The sequence below is a fragment of the Prionailurus bengalensis genome, chromosome C1 (assembly GCF_016509475.1).
Source record: "Prionailurus bengalensis isolate Pbe53 chromosome C1, Fcat_Pben_1.1_paternal_pri, whole genome shotgun sequence".
In the NCBI taxonomy this organism is placed as follows: Eukaryota; Metazoa; Chordata; class Mammalia; order Carnivora; family Felidae; genus Prionailurus; species Prionailurus bengalensis.
Window position 1 is genome coordinate 63,322,155 of NC_057345.1, and position 23,953 is coordinate 63,346,107.

At 39.1% G+C, this 23,953-nt stretch overlaps 1 protein-coding gene and 1 pseudogene across 2 annotated transcripts in view; one reads left to right on the forward strand and one right to left on the reverse strand.

The window, feature by feature from the left end:
• Positions 1-23,322, reverse strand: part of SLC44A5 (solute carrier family 44 member 5) — a 344,384-nt gene extending 321,062 nt beyond the window's left edge. The window contains exon 1 of one of the 2 annotated variants that reach the window (XM_043575297.1): positions 22,787-23,322. In XM_043575297.1, the coding sequence (XP_043431232.1) occupies positions 22,787-22,799 (13 nt within the window). In that variant the 5' untranslated portion in view covers positions 22,800-23,322. The remainder of the gene's footprint in view (positions 1-22,786) is intronic. The other variant, XM_043575298.1, reaches the window with a different exon arrangement.
• On the forward strand, positions 1,592-5,391 carry LOC122482027 (annotated as a pseudogene).
• Positions 23,323-23,953: the final 631 nt, after the last annotated feature.

The following is a 23,953-nucleotide window of genomic DNA, read 5'->3' on the forward strand; positions in this document are numbered from 1 at the left end:
GGATCGTCTAGTAACCCAAAGCTTAACTTGAACCCCAATTTCCAATTCTTGTTGAAAATCTTTCTGGAATAAATATTGCCAACCCTTGGTATATATTTTAAATAAGGATCATTAGTAAGTTACCTTTGGTATGTGGGGCAATTGCTGCTTCTATCATCTCTTTCTTACCATAGAGAGCAAAATAGAACCTCTCAGGTCAAGCAGGGTCCTGTGTCAAGCAATGACGAAAGGAATCAAAGGTACCGTAGCTACAAGATATCACCAAGACCAGCATCAGCTGACACCTCAGAACTGATAATAAGCAGAAGCAGACGAGGTCTGCAGGGGCCCAAGACCGATTAAACCCCTTTAAAAAGGGGAGGATTTTTGCAGCAAACTGTCAGACTCTACAGACGCGACCCCTCTATGTCTGACCGCTTAAAAAAGGCAGCTGCTGCAGAAGGCTCTGCCCGATTGATCTCTGAACAGACCTGAGATCCTTCACTGCTTGAACATAATGAGCATTAAGTGCCAAGAGCTGACCCAGACCAGACAGAGGCCTTATCTCAACTGCACGCCCACAGACTGACTTTGCCTTTGGTTCATTAACTCCAACACCCTTCTGTTACCTTTGTTGTGTGGTTTGTCTTATGTTCTGCTCTGTGTGCTGTGTAAGAAGCCAAGTTTAATCACATGGTGAAATGTCATTGAGTTTGGAATCCTGAACCTGCTTTATAATTGTGATTAGCTTTGCTTTATGATTGAATAAAGCTGACGTTGTGGGAAGAGACAACTCATGTGTGTGCCTTCGTCACATGCTCATGACACCTACCAACCATTAGGGCTTTTGGTTGGGACCCATGCTGTCCAAAATTCAGCAGCTGGTGTTCTCATAGCACCCATCTAGCCCTCTTCACCTGTTCACTCCACTGAAGAGGCAGAGTAGCCTCATAAATGGCATCTCACAGCATTCTTAGCCTGACAATAGGACAGATCAAACATCTTAGCACTCTTCCCAAAGACTGCCAATCTCTATATATTCTGTAATGCCTCAGTCTAGTTTTCTGCCTTAGTAAATCTACTAAAATAAGAACAATTAAATTTCTTTGGGATAACTTAGTAGCTTACAAGATCTTGGATCACCATTCTAATTATAGTGTTCTGGGAACTGTAGATTTTAGAGAGGGAGAAAAGTGGGTTGAAACTACACCAACACCTTCTAGAAGTTTCTGAAATCAAAGACTATTTAATTCAATATATCCTGTTTGATGTTTTAAAAATTTTATTCCCTTCTCCTCAGAATTTCTTCTGAAAGTACAGGAAATTCTGTCAAGTAAGGGTACAATAAAGAGATACTGAGTTGAATCAGATTTAAAACATTTTCATACCCAAAATTTAATTTACCCATTAAAGTAATATCAAACTTTTAAGAGAAAAATTCCTAAGAAAAATTACATGAATTACATATATGCCATAAATAGAAATAATAGTACTTCCTTGATTTTGCAATAAATGACATATTTTAATGCCAGGAAAAGGGAATAAAAAGTAAAGTTTAAGGTGGGCTCTCCTCCCCTCTATGGTGACCCCTGCTTTTGTATATGCTGACTGATCTGTGAAATGGTGGTGGTGGTTTGTGGTCATTGGTCCCAGGGATTTAGGACCAACATTTGAAACCCCAAAGGGGAACTGCAACCATTATGAAGAAAACGGAACAAATGGACACAGGGAAGTCAGAACTGGTACTCAGAATAAAGCAGCATTTTTTGATGAAAAAAAAAAACTGGCTACAACATGGTTCAGGAGAATAGGTAAAGGAAATTTGGTTGTCCTCCTCCATGTTGTGAAGGTTCACCTCCACCTAGAGGCTGTGAAGTTTTGTAGGAAAAATACCTTAAGATATGCATGAAGATGAATAAGTTAGTTTCTGTATTTAAAAGAGCTGGGAAGGTATATGAATTTTGACTTATGATGGAATTAGTGGTGAAAATAGAGGTTATGCTTTTGTGATGGATACTATAAAAGAAAAAGCCCATTAGCCATCAGAATTCTTAATAATTACGAGATTTGACGAGGTAAGTTTACTCGTGCATGTTTAAGGTTGGATAATTGCAGGTCATTTATTGGAGCTATTCCTAAGGAAACGAAGAAGAAATTTTGGACGAAATGAAGAAAGTTACAGAAGGAGTTGTAGATGTCATTGTTCACCCAAGTGCAACTGATGAAACCAAAGATCATGGTTTGCATTTGTTGGATATGAATCTCACAGAGCCACTGCTATGGCTAGGAGAAAACTAATTCCAGGTACACTGGAGCCATACCATTCAAGTAGATTGGGCTGATGAGGAAACCATACAGAGCTAAAGTTCTTTATGTAAGAAATTTAATGATCTTAACTACAGAGGAAACAAAGCAGAATTCAAAAATTCAAACCTGGTCCAGTTGAATATTCGAGTAAAGAAACTTAGAGATTAGGCTTCTGTTCACTTTTTCCACTGAGAAGATGCAGTGGCTGCTATGTCTGTTATGAATGGAAAATGCATTAATGGAGCAAGTATGGAGGTAACACTGGCAACACCAGTAAATAAAGAATTGAGACAGCATATTAGTGGTCAGATTAGCCCTAATTCTGAAAACCTTATTGTGTTTGCTAACAAAGAAGACAGCCACCTGAAAACTCTATGCAAGCCACCAACTCTTCTAGCTAGTCTCAATAGTCAGCATAGCCCAGGCCCCCCTGAAATTGAAAGATGCACTTATCCATTTTTTCCTGGAACAAAGCTTACTCCAAGCGGTATGTATTCTTTAAAATCCAATCATTTCAATTTGGCAGTAATGCATTTGGATTATTACTGCAAGAAAAATAATTGGGCACCACCAGAATTTTTACTTATTTCTCATCTAAGTCAAGATGAGAAAGTATTCTTGTATAAAAAATTGTTATTCCTGCTATTGCAAATGGATCCCAGAGTCACATTATACTAGACAAACTGTACTACATTAGAAGATGCAAAGGAACTATCAGACCAGTTTACATTACTTCATTTGGACAGGGAACACAAGATCTTCAGCCTGGACTATGCAAAAGAATTTGGAGAGAATAAAGAGACTACAATTTCTGTTGCAGCTCAGTATATAATCTTTCTCCTGTTAGTGCTACCCTCTCTTCTGGGACTTCCAGCATGCTTCCTTATACCTCAAGGCCTTATTCTTATCAAAGCTATCCCTTGCCACCAATAATATCACTTGCTACTGGCAGCCATATTGGACAGCAACTATATATCTCCAACTAGGCCTCATTCTTCTAAAGAAGATATTGTAAACTTGAGTATGGAAGTTTCTTTGTAAAGCTTGCAGATTAAAATACTGTTTTATTTTAGAATTAGGTTTGCACATTTGGTTTTCAAATGATAAATATATATTAATTTCAACATAGTAAACATCAATCATAATTCAGAATAACCTACTCTTGTAGAATTTGTAAAAATCCTAAGTTTAAAAAGTTATTCAGTGGTTTCTCTGTATGAAAGTATGGCAAACTACTGTTCCATTTAAACTTTTGGGATTTGAAATACTTGTAATTCCTGAGTGGGCAATAGAACCCAGCAGTTTATGTTAAATTTTGCATAATAATTTTTCTAAATAGCATTTGAAAATATTTAAGCACTTACAGACAATGGTTACACTAGATTTGATTACCAAGGATCACTATCTGTATTAGAGACTATGACAATTATATACCCAGAAGCATCTATTATGTAGAATGAAATGAAGGGCAAAAAGATTAAGATGCAAATTTTATGCAGTGATAAAGAAAAAGCAGTCAACCATTGTGGTCCTTGAAAATAACTATGCAAACATTTTAATTATTTGTTATAGAAATAAATTATAATTTTGCTGTCAATGTATTTCAGGTTTTTATAGTTATGTTTCTAATGTGGTTTTGATATTTACTGTATAATTATTTCAATAATAACTGTCATGGTTTTTTAATGTTGAAATCATGTGTTGTTTAATTTTTGTACTCGAACTCAAATTCTTTGACATTAAATATGTGATGCTTCTAAAAAAAGAAAAGTTAAGCTTTTGAGCATTTGAAAGGATATCCAAATCAAAAATACTTTTCATTGGTTTATTAATGGAAAAGAAAAAAATTAAAAGTAATGTTGCTTACTCTCCAAACCAAGAGTATAATTAAGAAACCATCTTCATTCCACTTACTACTAAGAGTAGTGAGTATACTGCTACCAAAAAGAAAAAGGAAATGTGAAACTTCATGTGAAGGATACATAAAAATAAAATAAAGTGCTATCTAAAATATAGGTAGTTTATTGGTGAGTGTGATTTAAAATCGAATGCTTTCTGAGTTAAAGAATGTGGGATAATCAACATGTCAGTGTTAAAATAGGCCATAAATTTTCAAAAGAGGCATCAATGGAAATAAACTGTGAAAAACCAATTTTGGACAGTCCTAATGTAAAACAACCTTAGTTCTCAAATGTATCTGTTCATTTGCTTCTTTTTATTTCTAACTATAAATTTGCTGACAGATGTTGTGGCTCATTATTGTCAATTAAATTTCTGTCTATCTTCTTTGTTTATCCAGTAATCACTCACAGTCATACCCTCTGATTTCATTCCTACCACAAATAAACTTCAGTGTGTTACCAGTGACCCCAGCATTTTCCATCAGACATCATAACTAGCAACTGACTCTTAAAAGTTTTTCCCAGACCAGCACTGACAGAAGCCACACCTATCCTATAATTCTATCCAATAGACTTCAGCCAATGAAAGTGAATCAGAAATGAAGTCACATAAAAGGTTAGGCATTTGAACAGCTAAGTAATGGATATTAAATTTAGGAAATATAAGATAGTTTCCTGCCCAGGATCTTTCAGAATATCTTATGTCTGGAACGCTAATTATAGCAAAGGGACTATTACAACTTTACCAAGATGTGCTGCACAAAATAGTAACATGGAAAGATGCCCCCCAAACTGACTTCCATGAGCAGTAAATGCAGAAGCAGCTGTACAATATAGCTTTTCTCTTGGACATTCAGAAAGTTCATTAGCATATTAAAAGATAAAAGAAGTCTGGCCATAAAGAAACTTGTTTAGCTTTAACTGGTATTTGTCAAATCTTTTTGACCACTGAATACCTATGAAGATCCTAGAGAAGTGGTATCCCAAATAGACTTAAGGAAAAGCTGACCTGCCCCGCCATTCATATGTGCTGCTTTTTCTTGACCCCCCCCCTAGGGCTACCCCATAGGACTCCCCAGGGGACCTGGGCATTAGTCATATGATGCCCTAGAACAGTGCTTCTTAAACTTGTATGTGTACACAGCTCTCTAGGGATTTTGTAAACATGTAGATTCTGATTCAGTAGGTCTGCAGTAGGCCTGGAGAGTCTGCATTTTTTTTTAATTTTTTTATGTTTATGTATTTTTGAGAGAGAGAGAGAAAGTGAGCAGAGGAGGGGCAGAGAGAGGGAGACACAAAATCTGAAGCAGGCTCCAGGCTCCGAGCTATCAGCAGAGAATACAATGTGAGGGGTGGGGGGTGGGATGGGGCTCGAATTCATGAATGTGAGATCAGGACCTGAGCCAAGTCAGACACTTAACTGACTGAACCTCCCAGGCTCCCCTGGAGAGTCTGCATTTCTAACAAGGCTTCAGACAATGCTGATGCTGCTGTTCTCCATCACATTTTGAGTATCAAGTCTCTACAGGGCCACTGCAGTAGGAAAATCATCACATCTCTAATCTCTTCATCTTATCCTTCCTAATAATAAATCCTCCTAAAATATTGATCTCAGGGTCGTAATTTCAAGCCCCATATGGGTATGGACATTTCTTAAAAATAAAATCTTTAAAATCAATCAATCAGTCAGTCAGTCAATCATACATACATACATACATACATACATACATACTTTCAATATATATCACTTTGCTGGTCAAAAACTTTCAGAGGTTCCCTATTCCCTTCTATGTTAGTGATTCAACAATAGATGTTTATTAAAACTTTACTGTGTGGCAAATAGATACACGGCCCCTGACTCACAGTTGAGAAGCAAGTAGGTGAGTAAGAAACAATATGCAGACTATTGGTGGGAATGCAAACTGGTGCAGCCACTCTGGAAAACAGTATGGAGGTTCCCCAAAAAATTAAAAATAGAACTACCCTACAACCCAGCAATTGCCCTACTAGGCATTTATCCATGGGGTACAGGTGTGCTGTTTCAAAGGGACACATGCACCCCCATGTTTATAGCAGCACTATCAACAATAGCCAAAGTATGGAAAGAGCTCAAATTTCCATCGATGGATGAAGGGATAAAGAAGATGTGGTATATATATATACAATGGAGTATTACTTGGCAATCATAAAGAATGAAATCTTGCCAGTTTGCAATTACATGGATGGAATTAGAGGGTATTATGCTAAGCGAAATTAGTCAGAGAAAGACAAATATCATATGACTTCATTCATATTAGGACTTTAAGATACAGAACAGATGAACATAAGGGAAGAGAAGCAAAAATAATATAAAAACAGGAAGGGGGACAAAACATAAGAGACTCTTAAATTTGAAGAACAAACAGAGGGTTATTGGAGGGGTGTGGGAGGGGGGATGGGCTAAATGGGTAATGGGCATTAAGAAATATACTCCTGAAATCACTGTTGCATTCTATGTTAACTAACTCGGATGTAAATTTAAAAAATAAATTAAATGGTAAAAAAAAAAAAAAAAGAGGACTAAAGGCAAGATGGCGGCTTAGGAGGACGCTGGGCTCACCGCACGTCCTGCTGATCACTTAGATTCCGTCTACACCTGCCTAAATAACCCAGAAAACCGCCAGAGGATTAGCAGAACAGAGTCGCCGGAGCCAAACGCAGACGAGAGGCCCACGGAAGAGGGTAGGAAGGGCGGCGAGGCGGTGCGCGCTCCACGGACTGGCGGGAGGGAGCCGGGGCGGAGGGGCGGCTCGCCGGCCAAGCAGAGCCCCCGAGTCGGGCTTGCAAAAGCGGAGGGGCCGGGCGGACTGTGTTCCGACAGCAAGCGCGACTTAGCGTCTGGGAGGTCAGAAATTAACAGCTCTGCTCGGAAAGCGGGAAGGCTGGAGGACAAAGGGAGGGAGAGCTGCTGAGCCCCCTGACGACAGAGCTCAGTTTGGTGGGGAACAAAGGCGCTCGCCAGCGCCATTTCCCCCGCCCATCCCCCAGCCGAAATCCCAAAGGGAACCGGTTCCTGCCAGGGAACTTGCTCGCTCCGCGCAAACACCCAACTCTGCGCTTCTGCGGAGCCAAACCTCCGGCAGCGGATCTGACTCCCTCCCGCTGCCACAGGGCCCCTCCTGAAGTGGATCACCTAAGGAGAAGCGAGCTAAGCCTGCCCCTCCGGCCCCTGAGCACCTTGCCTACCCACCCCAGCTAATACGCCAGATCCCCAGCATCACAAGCCTGGCAGGGTGCAAGTATCCCAGACGAGCCACACCACCCCACAGTGAATCCCGCCCCTAGGAGAGGGGAAGAGAAGGCACACACCAGTCTGACTGTGGCCCCAGCGGTGGGCTGGGGGCAGACATCAGGTCTGACTGCGGCCCCGCCCACCAACTCCAGGTATACACCACAGCACAGGGGAAGTGCCCTGCAGGTCCTCACCACGCAAGGGACTATCCAAAATGACCAAGCGGAAGAACTCCCCTCAGAAGAATCTCCAGGAAATAACAACAGCTAATGAGCTGATCAAAAAGGATTTAAATAATATAACAGAAAGTGAATTTAGAATAATAGTCATAAAATTAATCGCTGGGCTTGAAAACAGTATACAGGACAGCAGAGAATCTCTTGCTACAGAGATCAAGGGACTAAGGAACAGTCACGAGGAGCTGAAAAACGCTTTAAACGAAATGCATAACAAAATGGAAACCACCACAGCTCGGCTTGAAGAGGCAGAGGAGAGAATAGGTGAACTAGAAGATAAAGTTATGGAAAAAGAGGAAGCTGAGAAAAAGAGAGATAAAAAAATCCAGGAGTATGAGGGGAAAATTAGAGAATTAAGTGATACACTAAAAAGAAATAATATACGCATAATTGGTATCCCAGAGGAGGAAGAGAGAGGGAAAGGTGCTGAAGGGGTACTTGAAGAAATCATAGCTGAGAACTTCCCTGAACTGGGGAAGGAAAAAGGCATTGAAATCCAAGAGGCACAGAGAACTCCCTTCAGACGTAACTTGAATCGATCTTCTGCACGACATATCATAGTGAAACTGGCAAAATACAAGGATAAAGAGAAAATTCTGAAAGCAGCAAGGGGTAAACGTGCCCTCACATATAAAGGGAGACCTATAAGACTCGTGACTGATCTCTCTTTTGAAACTTGGCAGGCCAGAAAGAATTGGCAAGAGATTTTCAGGGTGCTAGACAGAAAAAATATGCAGCCAAGAATCCTTTATCCAGCAAGTCTGTCATTTAGAATAGAAGGAGAGATAAAGGTCTTCCCAAACAAACAAAAACTGAAGGAATTTGTCACCACTAAACCAGCCCTACAAGAGATCCTAAGGGGGACCCTGTGAGACAAAGTCCCAGAGACATCACTATAAGCATAAAACATACAGACATCACAATGACTCTAAACCCGTATCTTTCTATAATAACACTGAATGTAAATGGATTAAATGCGCCAACCAAAAGACATAGGGTATCAGAATGGATAAAAAAACAAGACCCATCTATTTGCTGTCTACAAGAGACTCATTTTAGACCTGAGGACACCTTTAGATTGAGAGTGAGGGGATGGAGAACTATTTATCATGCGACTGGAAGCCAAAAGAGAGCTGGAGTAGCCATACTTATATCAGACAAACTAGACTTTAAATTAAAGGCTGTAACAAGAGATGAAGAAGGACATTATATAATAGTTACAGGGTCTATCCATCAGGAAGAGCTAACAATTATCAATGTCTATGCACCGAATACCGGAGCCCCCAAATATATAAAACAATTACTCATAAACATAAGCAACCTTATTGATAAGAATGTGGTAATTGCAGGGGACTTTAACACCCCACTTACAGAAATGGATAGATCATCTAGACACACGGTCAATAAAGAAACAAGGGCCCTGAATGAGACATTGGATCAGATGGACTTGACAGATATATTTAGAACTCTGCATCCCAAAGCAACAGAATATACTTTCTTCTCGAGTGCACATGGAACATTCTCCAAGATAGACCATATACTGGGTCACAAAACAGCCCTTCATAAGTTTACAAGAATTGAAATTATACCATGCTTACTTTCAGACCACAATGCCATGAAGCTTGAAATCAACCACAGGAAAAAGTCTGGAAAACCTCCAAAAGCATGGAGGTTAAAGAACACCCTACTAACGAATGAGTGGGTCAACCAGGCAATTAGAGAAGAAATTAAAAAATATATGGAAACAAACGAAAATGAAAATACAACAATCCAAACGCTTTGGGACGCAGCAAAGGCAGTCCTGAGAGGAAAATACATTGCAATCCAGGCCTATCTCAAGAAACAAGAAAAATCCCAAATACAAAATCTAACAGCACACCTAAAGGAACTAGAAGCAGAACAGCAAAGGCAGCCTAAGCCCAGCAGAAGAAGAGAAATAATAAAGATCAGAGCAGAAATAAACAATATAGAAACTAAAAAAACTGTAGAGCAGATCAACGAAACCAAGAGTTGGTTTTTTGAAAAAATAAACAAAATTGACAAACCTCTAGCCAGGCTTCTCAAAAAGAAAAGGGAGATGACCCAAATAGATAAAATCATGAATGAAAATGGAATTATTACAACCAATCCCTCAGAGATACAAACAATTATCAGGGAATACTATGAAAACTTATATGCCAACAAATTGGACAACCTGGAAGAAATGGACGAATTCCTGAACACCCACACGCTTCCAAAACTCAATCAGGAGGAAATAGAAAGCTTGAACAGACCCATAACCAGCGAAGAAATTGAATCGGTTATCAAAAATCTCCCAACAAATAAGAGTCCAGGACCAGATGGCTTCCCAGGGGAGTTCTACCAGACGTTTAAAGCAGAGATAATACCTATCCTTCTCAAGCTATTCCAAGAAATAGAAAGGGAAGGAAAACTTCCAGACTCATTCTATGAAGCCAGTATTACTTTGATTCCTAAACCAGACAGAGACCCAGTAAAAAAAGAGAACTACAGGCCAATATCCCTGATGAATATGGATGCAAAAATTCTCAATAAGATACTAGCAAATCGAATTCAACGGCATATAAAAAGAATTATTCACCATGATCAAGTGGGATTCATTCCTGGGATGCAGGGCTGGTTCAACATTCGCAAATCAATCAACGTGATACATCACATTAACAAAAAAAGAGAGAAAAACCATATGATCCTGTCAATCGATGCAGAAAAGGCCTTCGACAAAATCCAGCACCCTTTCTTAATAAAAACCCTTGAGAAAGTCGGGATAGAAGGAACATACTTAAAGATCATAAAAGCCATTTATGAAAAGCCCACAGCTAACATCATCCTCAACGGGGAAAAACTGAAAGCTTTTTCCCTGAGATCAGGAACACGACAAGGATGCCCACTCTCACCGCTGCTGTTTAACATAGTGCTGGAAGTTCTAGCATCAGCAATCAGACAACAAAAGGAAATCAAAGGCATCAAAATTGGCAAAGATGAAGTCAAGCTTTCGCTTTTTGCAGATGACATGATATTATACATGGAAAATCCGATAGACTCCACCAAAAGTCTGCTAGAACTGATACAGGAATTCAGCAAAGTTGCAGGATACAAAATCAATGTACAGAAATCAGTTGCATTCTTATACACTAACAATGAAGCAACAGAAAGACAAATAAAGAAACGGATCCCATTCACAATTGCACCAAGAAGCATAAAATACCTAGGAATAAATCTAACCAAAGATGTAAAGGATCTGTATGCTGAAAACTATAGAAAGCTTCTGAAGGAAATTGAAGAAGATTTAAAGAAATGGAAAGACATTCCCTGCTCATGGATTGGAAAAATAAATATTGTCAAAATGTCAATACTACCCAAAGCTATCTACACATTCAATGCAATCCCAATCAAAATTGCACCAGCATTCTTCTCGAAACTAGAACAAGCAATCCTAAAATTCATATGGAACCACAAAAGGCCCCGAATAGCCAAAGGAATTTTGAAGAAGAAGACCAAAGCAGGAGGCATCACAATCCCAGACTTTAGCCTCTACTACAAAGCTGTCATCATCAAGACAGCATGGTATTGGCACCAAAACAGACACATAGACCAATGGAATAGAATAGAAACCCCAGAACTAGACCCACAAACGTATGGCCAACTCATCTTTGACAAAGCAGGAAAGAACATCCAATGGAAAAAAGACAGCCTCTTTAACAAATGGTGCTGGGAGAACTGGACAGCAACATGCAGAAGGTTGAAACTAGACCACTTTCTCACACCATTCACAAAAATAAACTCAAAATGGATAAAGGACCTAAATGTGAGACAGGAAACCATCAAAACCTTAGAGGAGAAAGCAGGAAAAGACCTCTCTGACCTCAGCCGTAGCAATCTCTTACTCGACACATCCCCAAAGGCAAGGGAATTAAAAGCAAAAGTGAATTACTGGGACCTTATGAAGATAAAAAGCTTCTGCACAGCAAAGGAAACAACCAATAAAACTAAAAGGCAACCAACGGAATGGGAAAAGATATTCGCAAATGACATATCGGACAAAGGGCTAGTATCCAAAATCTATAAAGAGCTCACCAAACTCCACACCCGAAAAACAAATAACCCAGTGAAGAAATGGGCAGAAAACATGAATAGACACTTCTCTCAAGAAGACATCCGGATGGCCAACAGGCACATGAAAAGATGTTCAGCGTCGCTCCTTATCAGGGAAATACAAATCAAAACCACACTCAGGTATCACCTCACGCCAGTCAGAGTGGCCAAAATGAACAAATCAGGAGACTATAGATGCTGGAGAGGATGTGGAGAAACGGGAACCCTCTTGCACTGTTGGTGGGAATGCAAATTGGTGCAGCCGCTCTGGAAAGCAGTGTGGAGGTTCCTCAGAAAATTAAAAATAGACCTACCCTATGACCCAGCAATAGCACTGCTAGGAATTTATCCAAGGGATACAGGAGCACTGATGCATAGGGCCACTTGTACCCCAATGTTCATAGCAGCACTCTCAACAATAGCCAAATTATGGAAAGAGCCTAAATGTCCATCAACTGATGAATGGATAAAGAAATTGTGGTTTATATACACAATGGAATATTACATGGCAATGAGAAAAAATGAAATATGGCCTTTTGTAGCAACGTGGATGGAACTGGAGAGTGTGATGCTAAGTGAAATAAGCCATACAGAGAAAGACAGATACCATATGGTCTCACTCTTATGTGGATCCTGAGAAACTTAACAGGAACCCATGGGGGAGGGGAAGGAAAAAAAAAAAAAAAAAGAGGTTAGAATGGGAGCGAGCCAAAGCATAAGAGACTGTTAAAAACTGAGAACAAACTGAGGGTTGATGGGGGGTGGGAGGGAGGAGAGGGTGGGTGATGGGTATTGAGGAGGGCACCTTTTGGGATGAGCACTGGGTGTTGTATGGAAACCAATTTGTCAATAAATTTCAGAAAAAAAATAAAAATTAAAAAATAAAAATTAAAAAAAAAAAAAAAAAAAAAAAAAAAAAGAAATTACAACTGAAAATAAGTTTCTCTTATTTTCTTTTTTTTTTTTCTTTTTTTTTTAATTTTTTTTTCAACGTTTATTTATTTTTGGGACAGAGAGAGACAGAGCATGAACGGGGGAGGGGCAGAGAGAGAGGGAGACACAGAATCGGAAACAGGCTCCAGGCTCTGAGCCATCAGCCCAGAGCCCTACGCGGGGCTCGAACTCCCGGACCGCGAGATCGTGACCTGGCTGAAGTCGGACGCTTAACCGACTGCGCCACCCAGGGGCCCCAAGTTTCTCTTATTTTCTGATGGTTACCAGAGGGGAGGTAGGTGGCGGAGGATGGGTAAAATAGGTGATGGGGATTAAGGAAGGCACTTGTGATGAGCACTCGGTGATGGAAGTGTCAAATCACTGTATTGTGTACCTGAAACTAATATTATACTGTATGTTAATTAACTGGAATTTAAATAAAAATTTAAAAAAGATTTAAAAAAAAAAAAGAAAGAAACAATGTGCAGAATGCTAAGAGCCCAAACAAGAAGGGAATAACTAATTTCTTGAGACCTCTGTTTCTTCATCTATAAAATGAAGGTTAAACTAGACTAGTGGTATTTCATCCTCTATGTACATTGCAATCACTCATATCATCCTAATACAGAGTCTCAGCCCAGACCAATGAAATGCTGGCTGTCAGTACCCCACATTCAATAGGGAATAGCAGCTCTTAAAAGTTCCCCAGGTGCAGACATTGAGAACCAATGGACTAACCAATGATTCCCAAAGTGTTGCCCAACTATCAGTATCACCTGGAAACTTGTTAGAATGACAATTCTCAGGCCTCATTCTAGACCCAGTGAATCAGAAACTCTGGAAGCAGGGTAAAGAAACCTGGGTTTTAACCAGCTTTCTGGGTGATTTTGATACACCGTGAAAACCACTGGATTAGATAATCAGCAAATTTCTCTCTAGGTCTATCATTCTTTGACCTCAAACAGCCTTTTCAAGGACTTTTGTTATCCATTCTTTATAGACTAACAGCATAAGCTCTGAAACTAGACTTCCCAGATTTAAATCCCAACTCCTACACTTAATTTTAGTTGTCTGGGCTTTAGGGTCTCATCTATAAAATGAAGATAATGTAGTACCTTTTCCCACAGAGTTGCTATGAAAATTAATGATTTTGTATATGTAACTCACTTAGTAGAGTGCCTGAGAAGTGTTTCAAGTCATTACTCAATTGTCACTCTCACATTGAGTACTTCACAGCCACTCTGTCCAAAACTGCAACCCACTACTACAATTCCCTTTTCCCTCCTCTGGTTTCTATTTCTCCTTTGCAATTATTACTCTGTAACACGTATCTCACTTGATGCTTTGTTTATTATCTGCCTTGTCCCACTAAGATGTAAACTCTATAAAATCAAGGATTTTCCCATTTTGCTAAGAGTTGTATCCCCAGCATCTAGTGCAGGGTCTGGCACATTGGAAGTACTCAACTGGTGGGATGAATGGGTGAATAAATGTTAATATTATCAATATTAATATTATTAGCAATCCAAATTTTTCTTATTGAAACACAATAGCTTAAACTTCTTGTTTATTGTTCTAAATTGTGCTTATATCTTATTACATGCTTTATTAAAATTCTGTCTCATGCCTAACAATGCCCTTTTATTTAACTTCTGCTCAATACTTCTTCAATATTACCTGACAACTCTGATGGCTTTAGCCCTCTAACTCTCTGAATATCTACACAGTGTTACTGTCTATACAATACAATTTAACACCTATTGATCTTAATTAATTATCAATGGAATGAGTAAGTTCTAAGAAATTTACTGAAAGAGGCTGCATCTGTCATGCAACAAGCATTCATGAAAAATTAGAGAGGAAAGGAATCATGGGAAAACTTACCATTAATTAGTTATGTAATCCTCAAATAACAAAAATGGTGCTCTACCTTTTACAAAGTACCTTTATATACATCAGCTAGTTTTGGCTAGGTGATCTCAACGACTATGTCTCCTTGCTTTCAAACTTTCAAAATGTCTTCAAGTATGGGGAGACCATTTTTTGAAGTGAAAAGTTAAGAATAAATCATGAAAGTCAAAATTGAAGCAGATAATCACCCAAGAAGTTGTTAAGTTCAGGGATAGTAAATCAGATCAGTGGTTTTCTTGCCACCTACCCCCCCCCCCCCAATACTCCTGTCAGTCAGGTCTGGAAGAGGCCCACCATTATCTCCAATGCAGCCCTCTAGGCAGCCATTACCAACTGATCAGAGCTAACAGAGAAGGGGTTTGAGCTAACATTTGCCATCTTAACCTGGTCTAATCATCTTGGTGAAAGCAAACAAAACTGATGCTAAGAAATTTAAAGTGACTCATCCAGTCACATATTGGTAGCAGATCAAGACCAGAACCAGCCTCCTGACTCCCCCCCAGGATTCTCCCCACTGCCTTTCCTCATTTATTTCTGAAATTCAGGATTTAAATTTCTATTCTAAAGCAATCAAAACACAGAAAGCAAACCTTTGGCAGAGAGTTTTCATATTAATGCTCATGAATATAACGTTGAAATCAAAAATGACAGTTTTGAGTCAAGTGATAGACAGAGTTGGTTAATCTGTTATTTTTCAGTTGGGTTTATTTACCGAAGCCTAGAATGTGTCATGACTGGAAATAGACAAAACAGATTATTTTAATTCCACTGTCCTAGAAAAAGAAAAGGAAAATAGTTTTCATTAATAGGAATTGGGCTCAAATCCAGTCCCAAAATAACTTATACTACTGAATCAACTTTTTAAAGGTGACATTTCTCTCATTAATGGGAATGCACTATTATAATATAGTTTAATCACTAAATTTAAATTACAAGAAAAACATATTTGAAGGAATATGAAAAAATAAGAGATAATGGAGAGAAATAGACATCTATCTTAATATAAATAATGGCCATTTCCTCATCATGGAAATTGTGCTCACATTTTAGAATTATAATTTTCCAGATCCTCTCCCTAAAGCAGTTTCCTAATATTGCAATCACCTTTGCAACTCACTTGGAATGAAACTGACTTGTCAAATTTTACCCAGCCAATTGATAAGTCTGTCTTGATTAACTCTCATTTTTAGGTATACTGTAATTGAAGCTGCTTTTTTGGGAGAAACCATCATCTAACACAGTTAGAAATTGCCCCTGGCACTGTCTGCATTACCCAAGAAAACCAGGACAGCAAATGGCAGTTCTGTTACCTCACAGAGTTAATCCATTTTAGCAACTATGTTACTTAGTTGCAAGGTAACAGCTGTTGGTCCCATAGCTTATCCTTTCACCCTGAGAAAGTGAGCCCAAGTCCTATTTGAGGGTAGGATGAGGAAAGTAGCAAGCACACAGAATTTCTTCTCTTCAACATGGACCCTGCCACCACGCCAGAGGGAAAGGAGTGAATGCTTGAAACAGGTAGATGCAGTTCAGGGCCTATACTGCCCCAGCTCCACAAAAAAGGGCAGTCAGCTCCAGGGTTCTCCTGGGGTCTGGATATACACAGGAACAATCCATGTGGGCCTCAGGAAAACCTAGCCACAAACTGATGCTTGCTAGGAGAGCCCTGGAAAACTGGAGTGATTTTCACCTCAACCCTCTTTGTCAGTTGAGATCACTGGTGGTCCATGATTTTGGTCAGAACAAGAATGAAACCAAGAGCTCTAGTCAGACCCCATCATGTTGGCCCAGGCATGGGTCCTTTAGGCAAACAGGATAGTCAAGACAAATCATGACTTCTAGAAAGCAGAACAATAGTTCCCAAGGAATGTTTGTGAAATACTGGAACACTCTGCTTTCTGGCTTAGGTATTCCAAAAATGCAGAGATCGCTTGCCCTGCAGCACGTTATTATTATTATTATTATTATTATTATTATTATTATTATGTTTTAGTTTTTATTTATTTATTTTTAAGAGAGACAGAGACAGTGTGAGTGGGGGAGGGACAGAGAGAGAGAGCGAATCCCAAGCAGCTTCCATGCTGTCAGAGCAGAGACCAACGCGGTGCTGGAACCCATGAAACTGTGAGATCATGACCTGAGCAGAAACCAAGAGTCGGACACTCAACTGACTGAGCCATCGAGGTGCCCCTCCCTGCAGCACATTACTGAATCATTTTTTAAATCAACCCACTTTCTTATCCGGAAAAGGGGACAAGTACCCTGCCTAACTTAGAAGAAATTACTTTAGCTGGCATCATAGACATCATTCACAATATGGAAGATCCTTTAAACACTGCTAGTTACATTTTTAAAACTCAAATTCCTTGAAAACTTGCTGTATGCTGGCTGATCCAACACAGTAAATAGAGAATAAATTTGAGTTGGAAAGACTTGCCTTGGAATTAGTTTTGTCATTCCTAGCTCTGTGACCATGAACAAGTTACTATCGTTGACTCCTAGGTTTCTCTTTTATAAAATCATCATAATAAAATGCATCTCACAGTGTAGTTCTGAAGATGACATGAAAAACATAGGAAGTGGCATAAACATGCCTGCCCCATGAGAAAAAATAAGTAAATTTCTTCCCCTATTTCCTTTTTTCTTACAAAAAAAAAATTCCATGTTAAAATGCCTTTGGATGTTGTATATGGCTTAAAAATTTAAATAACATGCCAATGTTTGGATAAGTCTATGAACTGTAGCTTATGTAACTAATTTGAAGCAACTAATATTCATATTTGTAATTACATATAAAATTTCAATGAATAACTGCGGTCATTCAGTTGAACAATTCAAATTGGTAGCATAATCTGGATTTCTTTTTCCAGAAATATATTGCAACTTTATTTTTCTTCCTATCAATGCCATTATGTTAGGAGAGAAAGAGGCACAATTTACCCCTCCTCAGTTGAGTAATAGCAATATTTTATGGCCTCTTTCCCATGGAGTCCTCTTTTTTTGTGTTAGATTGACATGTGTCTCTCAAAATATGTCTGCTAATCTGTCTTCCAGAGCCTGCTTATGGGCCTCTAATATTACAAATATAGCAGAGCAGTGTTTGGAGCAAATATGTATAGTCTTGCAAAAAAAAAGGGGGGGGGGGGAAGAAAGGTATGTTTGATGCATTTATAGTAACGGTATCATGGCCAAGAACAACAGCAGGCTTGTCCATCTGTCCATCATGAAACTGAGTTGTGCCTACTAGTTATCAACAGGAGGTGGCCATGTGGGCATCACACTAAAATAGAAATTCTGTCACTCGGAAGACAAGGTGAGGAGGGAAAAAAGGATTAACTGTTTCAGAATCAATTTCTGGGTTAGAATGATGAATACAAAGAGTTGCTCCATGTTTCTTACTCACAGACTATAAAATTTTTATTCATTCTTTCACTCATTCATTAAAGATCTTCTGGGTGCTTTTTAAAATTTTTTAATGATTATTTATTTTGGAGAGAGAGGGACAGAGCACAAGCAGGGGACGGGCAGAGAAAGAGGGAGACACAGAATCTGAAGCAGGCTCCAGGCTCTGAGCTGTCAGCACAGAGCCAGATGTGGGGCACAAACTCACGAGCTGTGAGGTCATGACCTGAGCCAAAGTCAGACAGTCAACCAACTGAGCCACCCAGGCACCTTCTGGGTGCTTTTCAGAAGCCAGACACTGTGCTATCCATTATGGATCCAGAGAATAATTTCCTGAGTTACCTGGCTGGCTCAGTCAGTATAGCATGTGAGTCTTGATCTCAGGGTCATGAGTTTGAGCCCCACGTTGGGTGTAGAGATTATTTTTTTTTAAAAGAATAATTTCCTTCTTTAAGGAATTCTGTTTCATGAAAGACAGAGAAGTAAACAAAAAATTATAGTACAGAAAGAAGACAGCCAACGTATATACAATATACAGTGGGAACCCAAAGAAAGAAGTAATTATGCAAAAATATGCCAACTTTACAAATTTGTGATTCATCTTTGCACAGGAACCTTGCAAATCTCTGTAATATTTCAGTGCTGTTATATGTGCTATAGAAGAGAGGTCAACCAAAGAAGTAGAATAAAAAATCTAAGAATTAACAGATAGGTCTTGATCAACTGTTTGCCTTAGGGTGGAAGAAAAAGTGTTATTGCCTTTACTTGCATTTATTGCAGTCCTTTTTTCCTTAAGTATGTATGTATCCTTAATTTTTATATGATTTTTAATCTTATTAACTCTGTCTAAATATGTCATTTTCTATTTTCTATAAGTAAGTTTGAGAGTGTGACCACTGGACAACAGATAGATACAGATATGGATACGGATGTAGATCTAGATACATTTTTAGATGTACAGGTAAATGCAGAAATAGCATCTTGGCTTCTGGAAATACGAATTATGATATAATTCTTAAATTTTACAGTAAAGCATTTTCTTTAAGGCAGTTTCCTAACAGAAGAGTGAATATAAGGCATCGCATTTATTGGCATTTAGCATAATTAAAATGTTAAGGCAAATAAATCTTCAGTGTGCTTTAAGACCTACTATAAAGACCTCCTTTCAATTGCAGAAATGAATAAGGAGTGAATTGAGGCACTCACATTTAAGCTAAAGTAGAAAGTCTGAGTAAACTGTCAGCTTGAAAGTCCAATTTGAGGGGCGCCTGGGTAGCTCAGTCAGTTAAGTGTCCGACTTCGGCTCAGGTCATGATCTTGTGGTTCACAAGTTCGAGCCCTGTGTCGGGCTCTGTGCTGACAGCTCGGAGCCTGGAGCCTGCTTCCGATTCTGTGTCTCCCTCTCTCTCACTGACCCTCCCCCCACTCATGCTCTGTCTCTCTCTGTCTCAAAAATAAATAAACATTAAAAAAAATTTTTTTTAGGAAAATCCGATCTGAATGTTTGCTGGCTTTGTTGCTAACATGTGCACTTGGAAACATAAAATTCACACCAGTTTCACATCAGGTGAAATTTGTTACTCCTCTCTGAGGCAATTTTTGGTGCTAGCCCATTTACCAATTGGTTATCTCTGGCATTGGCATTTCTCTTTGTTGTCCCTGAAGCCATGTACCTCCTAGAGCTACATGCATAAAAATACTGTCCTTCCTTTCCATGACCCCACCCCCCCCCAGTTACAGGAGCTAAAGGCACATTCTGGAAATACAGCATGAGGCATTAGCACCAGGTACTAGCATGTAGGCTTACCCAGAGTCTGGGTCTGCTTTAAAGAACCCACTCCAAAGAGTAACAACCATCGCTCTCCGTGCCTCTGTCCTGATGTCCTGTCCTGGTGGCCACCAAACTGAAATGCCCTATCCCCTGACAAACTCAAAAGAACATAGTCACATTGATACTAATACACATCAATCAATCTGACAAACATAAAAGTTTTAAATTTTATCTCTCGACTTTTATCTCAATTTTAGACACATAATCAGCCTTTTTTACATGCCAAAATTTCATTTGTACATTACATGTATATAATGAAAACCCCAGTGCCCATATAGAGATATTTGTTTAATGGTTTTATTCTGTCTGTCTGTCAATTCTGTATAAGTAATTCTTGGTCACTGCTCTCGATGTGTTTCTCTTACTATGAAACCAAGCACAACTTCACAGGTAATTTTGTTTACTGAATATTCTGTACTGATGGTAGTGGTGTGGGTGATGTTGCAGCTTCTCAGCTCTACTTTAAAAAGTGTAGGGGCGCCTGGGTGGCACAGTCGGTTAAGCGTCCGACTACAGCCAGGTCACGATCTCGCGGTCCGTGAGTTCGAGCCCCGCGTCAGGCTCTGGGCTGATGGCTCACAGCCTGGAGCCTGTTTCCGATTCTGTGTCTCCCTCTCTCTCTGCCCCTCCCCCGTTCATGCTCTGTCTCTCTCTGTCCCAAAAATAAATAAACGTTGAAAAAAAAAATTAAAAATAAATAAATAAATAAATAAAAAGTGTAGAAGTGTTTGGGGCACCCGGGTGGCTCAGTCAGTTAAATATCTGACTCTTGATCTCAGCTCAGGTCATGACCTCAAGGCTTGTGAGTTCAAGCCCTGCACTGGGCTCTGTGCTAATGGTATGGAATCTGCATGGGATTCTGTCTCTCCTTCTCTCTGCCCCTCCCCTGCTTATGCTCTCTCTCACTCTCTGTCAAAACAAATAAACTCAAGAAATATTTTTAAACAAAATAAATAAAATAAAACACAAAGTGTACAAGTGCTGCCCTATGAATGGACACGTTTTTGCCAAGATCTGTGCTATTTCCTATGACTTTTGTCATAGATTTCTAATCATCATAGTTTTTTCATTCTTTACATCTGTTAAAACGTTCCCAAAAGTGGGATTAAGAAATAAAGAGAAAGATGTTCTTACAAAATGAGTTGAGTGATGACTCAAGCCTAAGGAGTTTGACTTATAAATGCCATAGAGAAAGGCAATTATTCATTTACAGTCTAAGGCCTGCAAGCTACTTGACATCAAATGGAAGTCAATAGAAGCATCAAGTAGTAGAAGTGAAAAAAAAGGTGGATGTTACTGTGAATGAAATGGTTTCTTCCTGATGGTGGAAGTTGTGATGTCTTTTCTAGATTATCAGATAGCCAATATTCATAAAAGAGAGATAAATATTAAATGAGCAACAGGGAAAAGGGCTAGGTAATACTCAACTTACAAGTGCATCATGGGTCCACAACTCCAGGAACATGCCAATTGTTTACCTTTGAGAAATTATTTTCCCTTAAACCATTGTTGTACATGGCAGCAATGTTTTGCTCTTAGCTCACACGAGCCAAAATAAACTACAATGTAGTTGAAGTACAACGTGGCCATAGTAATTCTACCTCAAATACACTCAAGCATTTGTAACACAATTCTGAATCACAATTTGTGAACAACCATAAAACCACCATTTCATCAGCATATACATACTACTTCTCAGGTACTGTGCCAATACACTCCTTACCTTGGTCTGTGAAATAATTACTGTTATTCTCTTTTACAGACAGATGAGCAAACAGGCCTAAAAGACTAATTTTCCCCAGATATGAGTATGTTAATAACATTGTATAACTGCATGAAAGAAAATGTCCTTTAAACTGGCTATTCCCCAGTGTTCATAGTTTAGGCACAACTGTAATCCCCACTCAGCAGATAACTTCTGGATGCACAATCCCCTGTAACACACTCATAGAAGCAGGGGTTCCTGTTAGTGACCAGCCACACAATGCAATGCATTTACAGCCTTCAGGAGCCTTATGTAGATTTAGATACATTATTGGGCCATTTTTAAGCATCTTGTTAAATCTTTAGATCCTATGTTTAATAACCCTTTTAATCTTCTTAAAATACGCAGCCAAAGATCAAAGCTGCTGTTTCAAGTTCCACATTGTATATCTTCCATTTTAGTTTGTACTTATGCAGCATTTTACTTTTTGTTCATAGCTAGGAATAAATTTTCCTTCATGAAGGAATAAAATTTGCACTTAAGGAAAACAGCATTCATTTTCAATAAACATTCACTAAGTAACCACCTTTCCCAAAGTTAAAGGCTAGGCCTGAAGAGGGCAAAAAAAGTGGATGAGACTTGGTCTGTGCCTACCAGGGGCTTAAAACCTAATTCTGGAGATAGAGATAGTAGGAATGAGGGTTAAAATTTGAAGGGAAGCCCCATGGTCCCTCTCCAAGGAACACCTGACAGCATTTTGCTTACTTCTCTAAGGAGCAAGCTCTGGGCATGTCACAACATGAGAAAGGGGCTGAAAACAATAATCCTCTAAAATAAATGTTAAAGATTCTGCTTATAGCAATAACTCTTCAGGTAGAACGACACAGGGGAAAGGGAGCAGCTTCAGAAGTGACTTGAATATGCGTGAGGATGTGCTTTTACTAACTGCATAGCCCCCACTCACCAAATCTACCCCAGAATCACTGCTATAGGGAGGATCCAGACGCAGAAGAGAGGATGAGATGGGAGGTCTTGAGATGGGAAAAGATTGAGAACCATAATGTCTAACATGCTGCAGTTTTTCAGGTACAGCTCCCAATGTGTATATTCATTTTTCTATCATCCTTATTTAATATTGAACAAATAATATTTTACACAAAAGTCCAGATCAAGAGGGACTTAATTCGAGTAGGTGATTACCTTCGTCACTCATAAAGAGGCTGTATCTTCAGAAGGCGGCCTGAATCACTGCACAGTTGAGCTGCTTAGAAAGAAGTCTGTGATAAAAAGAAGTATGGAGATGGTTATCTAAAGCAAATGATTTTAACTTATTAAAAACCAACATTTTGGGAATATTCTCACAACTACACTTTATACTCCCTAAAAACCTAGAGAATTAGCCTAATTCTCTTCTAACACATAAAATACTACAGGTATCTACTCTTTGCAGGAAACTGTTTTCTTCTTTACTATACTGAAATAAAATTCTCACTGCCTCCTAAATCCTGGTCCTTATTTTTATTTTCTACTCTCACACTTCACATCTACCTGTAAGATGCATGCCTAACCAGTTGATATCTCTATCCTGTCTTCTGCTTATATGCAACCTTTTTTCAACACTCCCATTTATGTTTTTATGCTTATCTGCCAAATTGGTGGTAGATGGCATTTTTCTTTTCAGTTTAGCTCCGTGTTTCCTAATTTTTTTAGGTCAAGTATTTTAATGATTTTACAACACATAACTTATTGTAAAAATTTGTTATGAAAAAAGCATTTTTAAAAAAATTTTTCTAACATTTATTCATTTTTGAGAGTGAGAGAGACAGAGCATGAGCAAGGGAGGAGCAGAGAGAGAGGGAGACACAGAATCCAAAGCAGGCTATAGGCTCCAAGCTGTCAGCACAGGGCCCGACGCGGGGCTTGAACTCACAGACTGCAAGATCATGACCTGAGCTGAAGTCAGATGCTTAACCGACTGAGCCACCCAGGCACCCCCAAAAAGCATTTTTTAATGAAAAGGAAAAGCTAATTTTACCATGTAGACATCACTACTAAAATGTGGTCATTTTTTCTGTCACTCCTTTTTTTTTTTTTTTAAGTTTTTTAATTTACTTTGAGAGAGATTGAAACAGCGCAAAGGTGGGGGGGAGGGTGGTGCAGAGAGAAAGGGAGAGAGAGAATCCCAAGCAGGCTCCACACTGCCACCACAGAGCTCAGTGCCAGGCTCAAACCCACGAAGCCATGAAATCATGAGATCATGACCTGAGTCAAAACCAAGAGTTGGATGCTTAACCTACTGAGCTACCCAGGCCCCCCGTCAGTCATTTTTCTATATATGTTTTGTAACTTTTTATTTTGAAATAATTT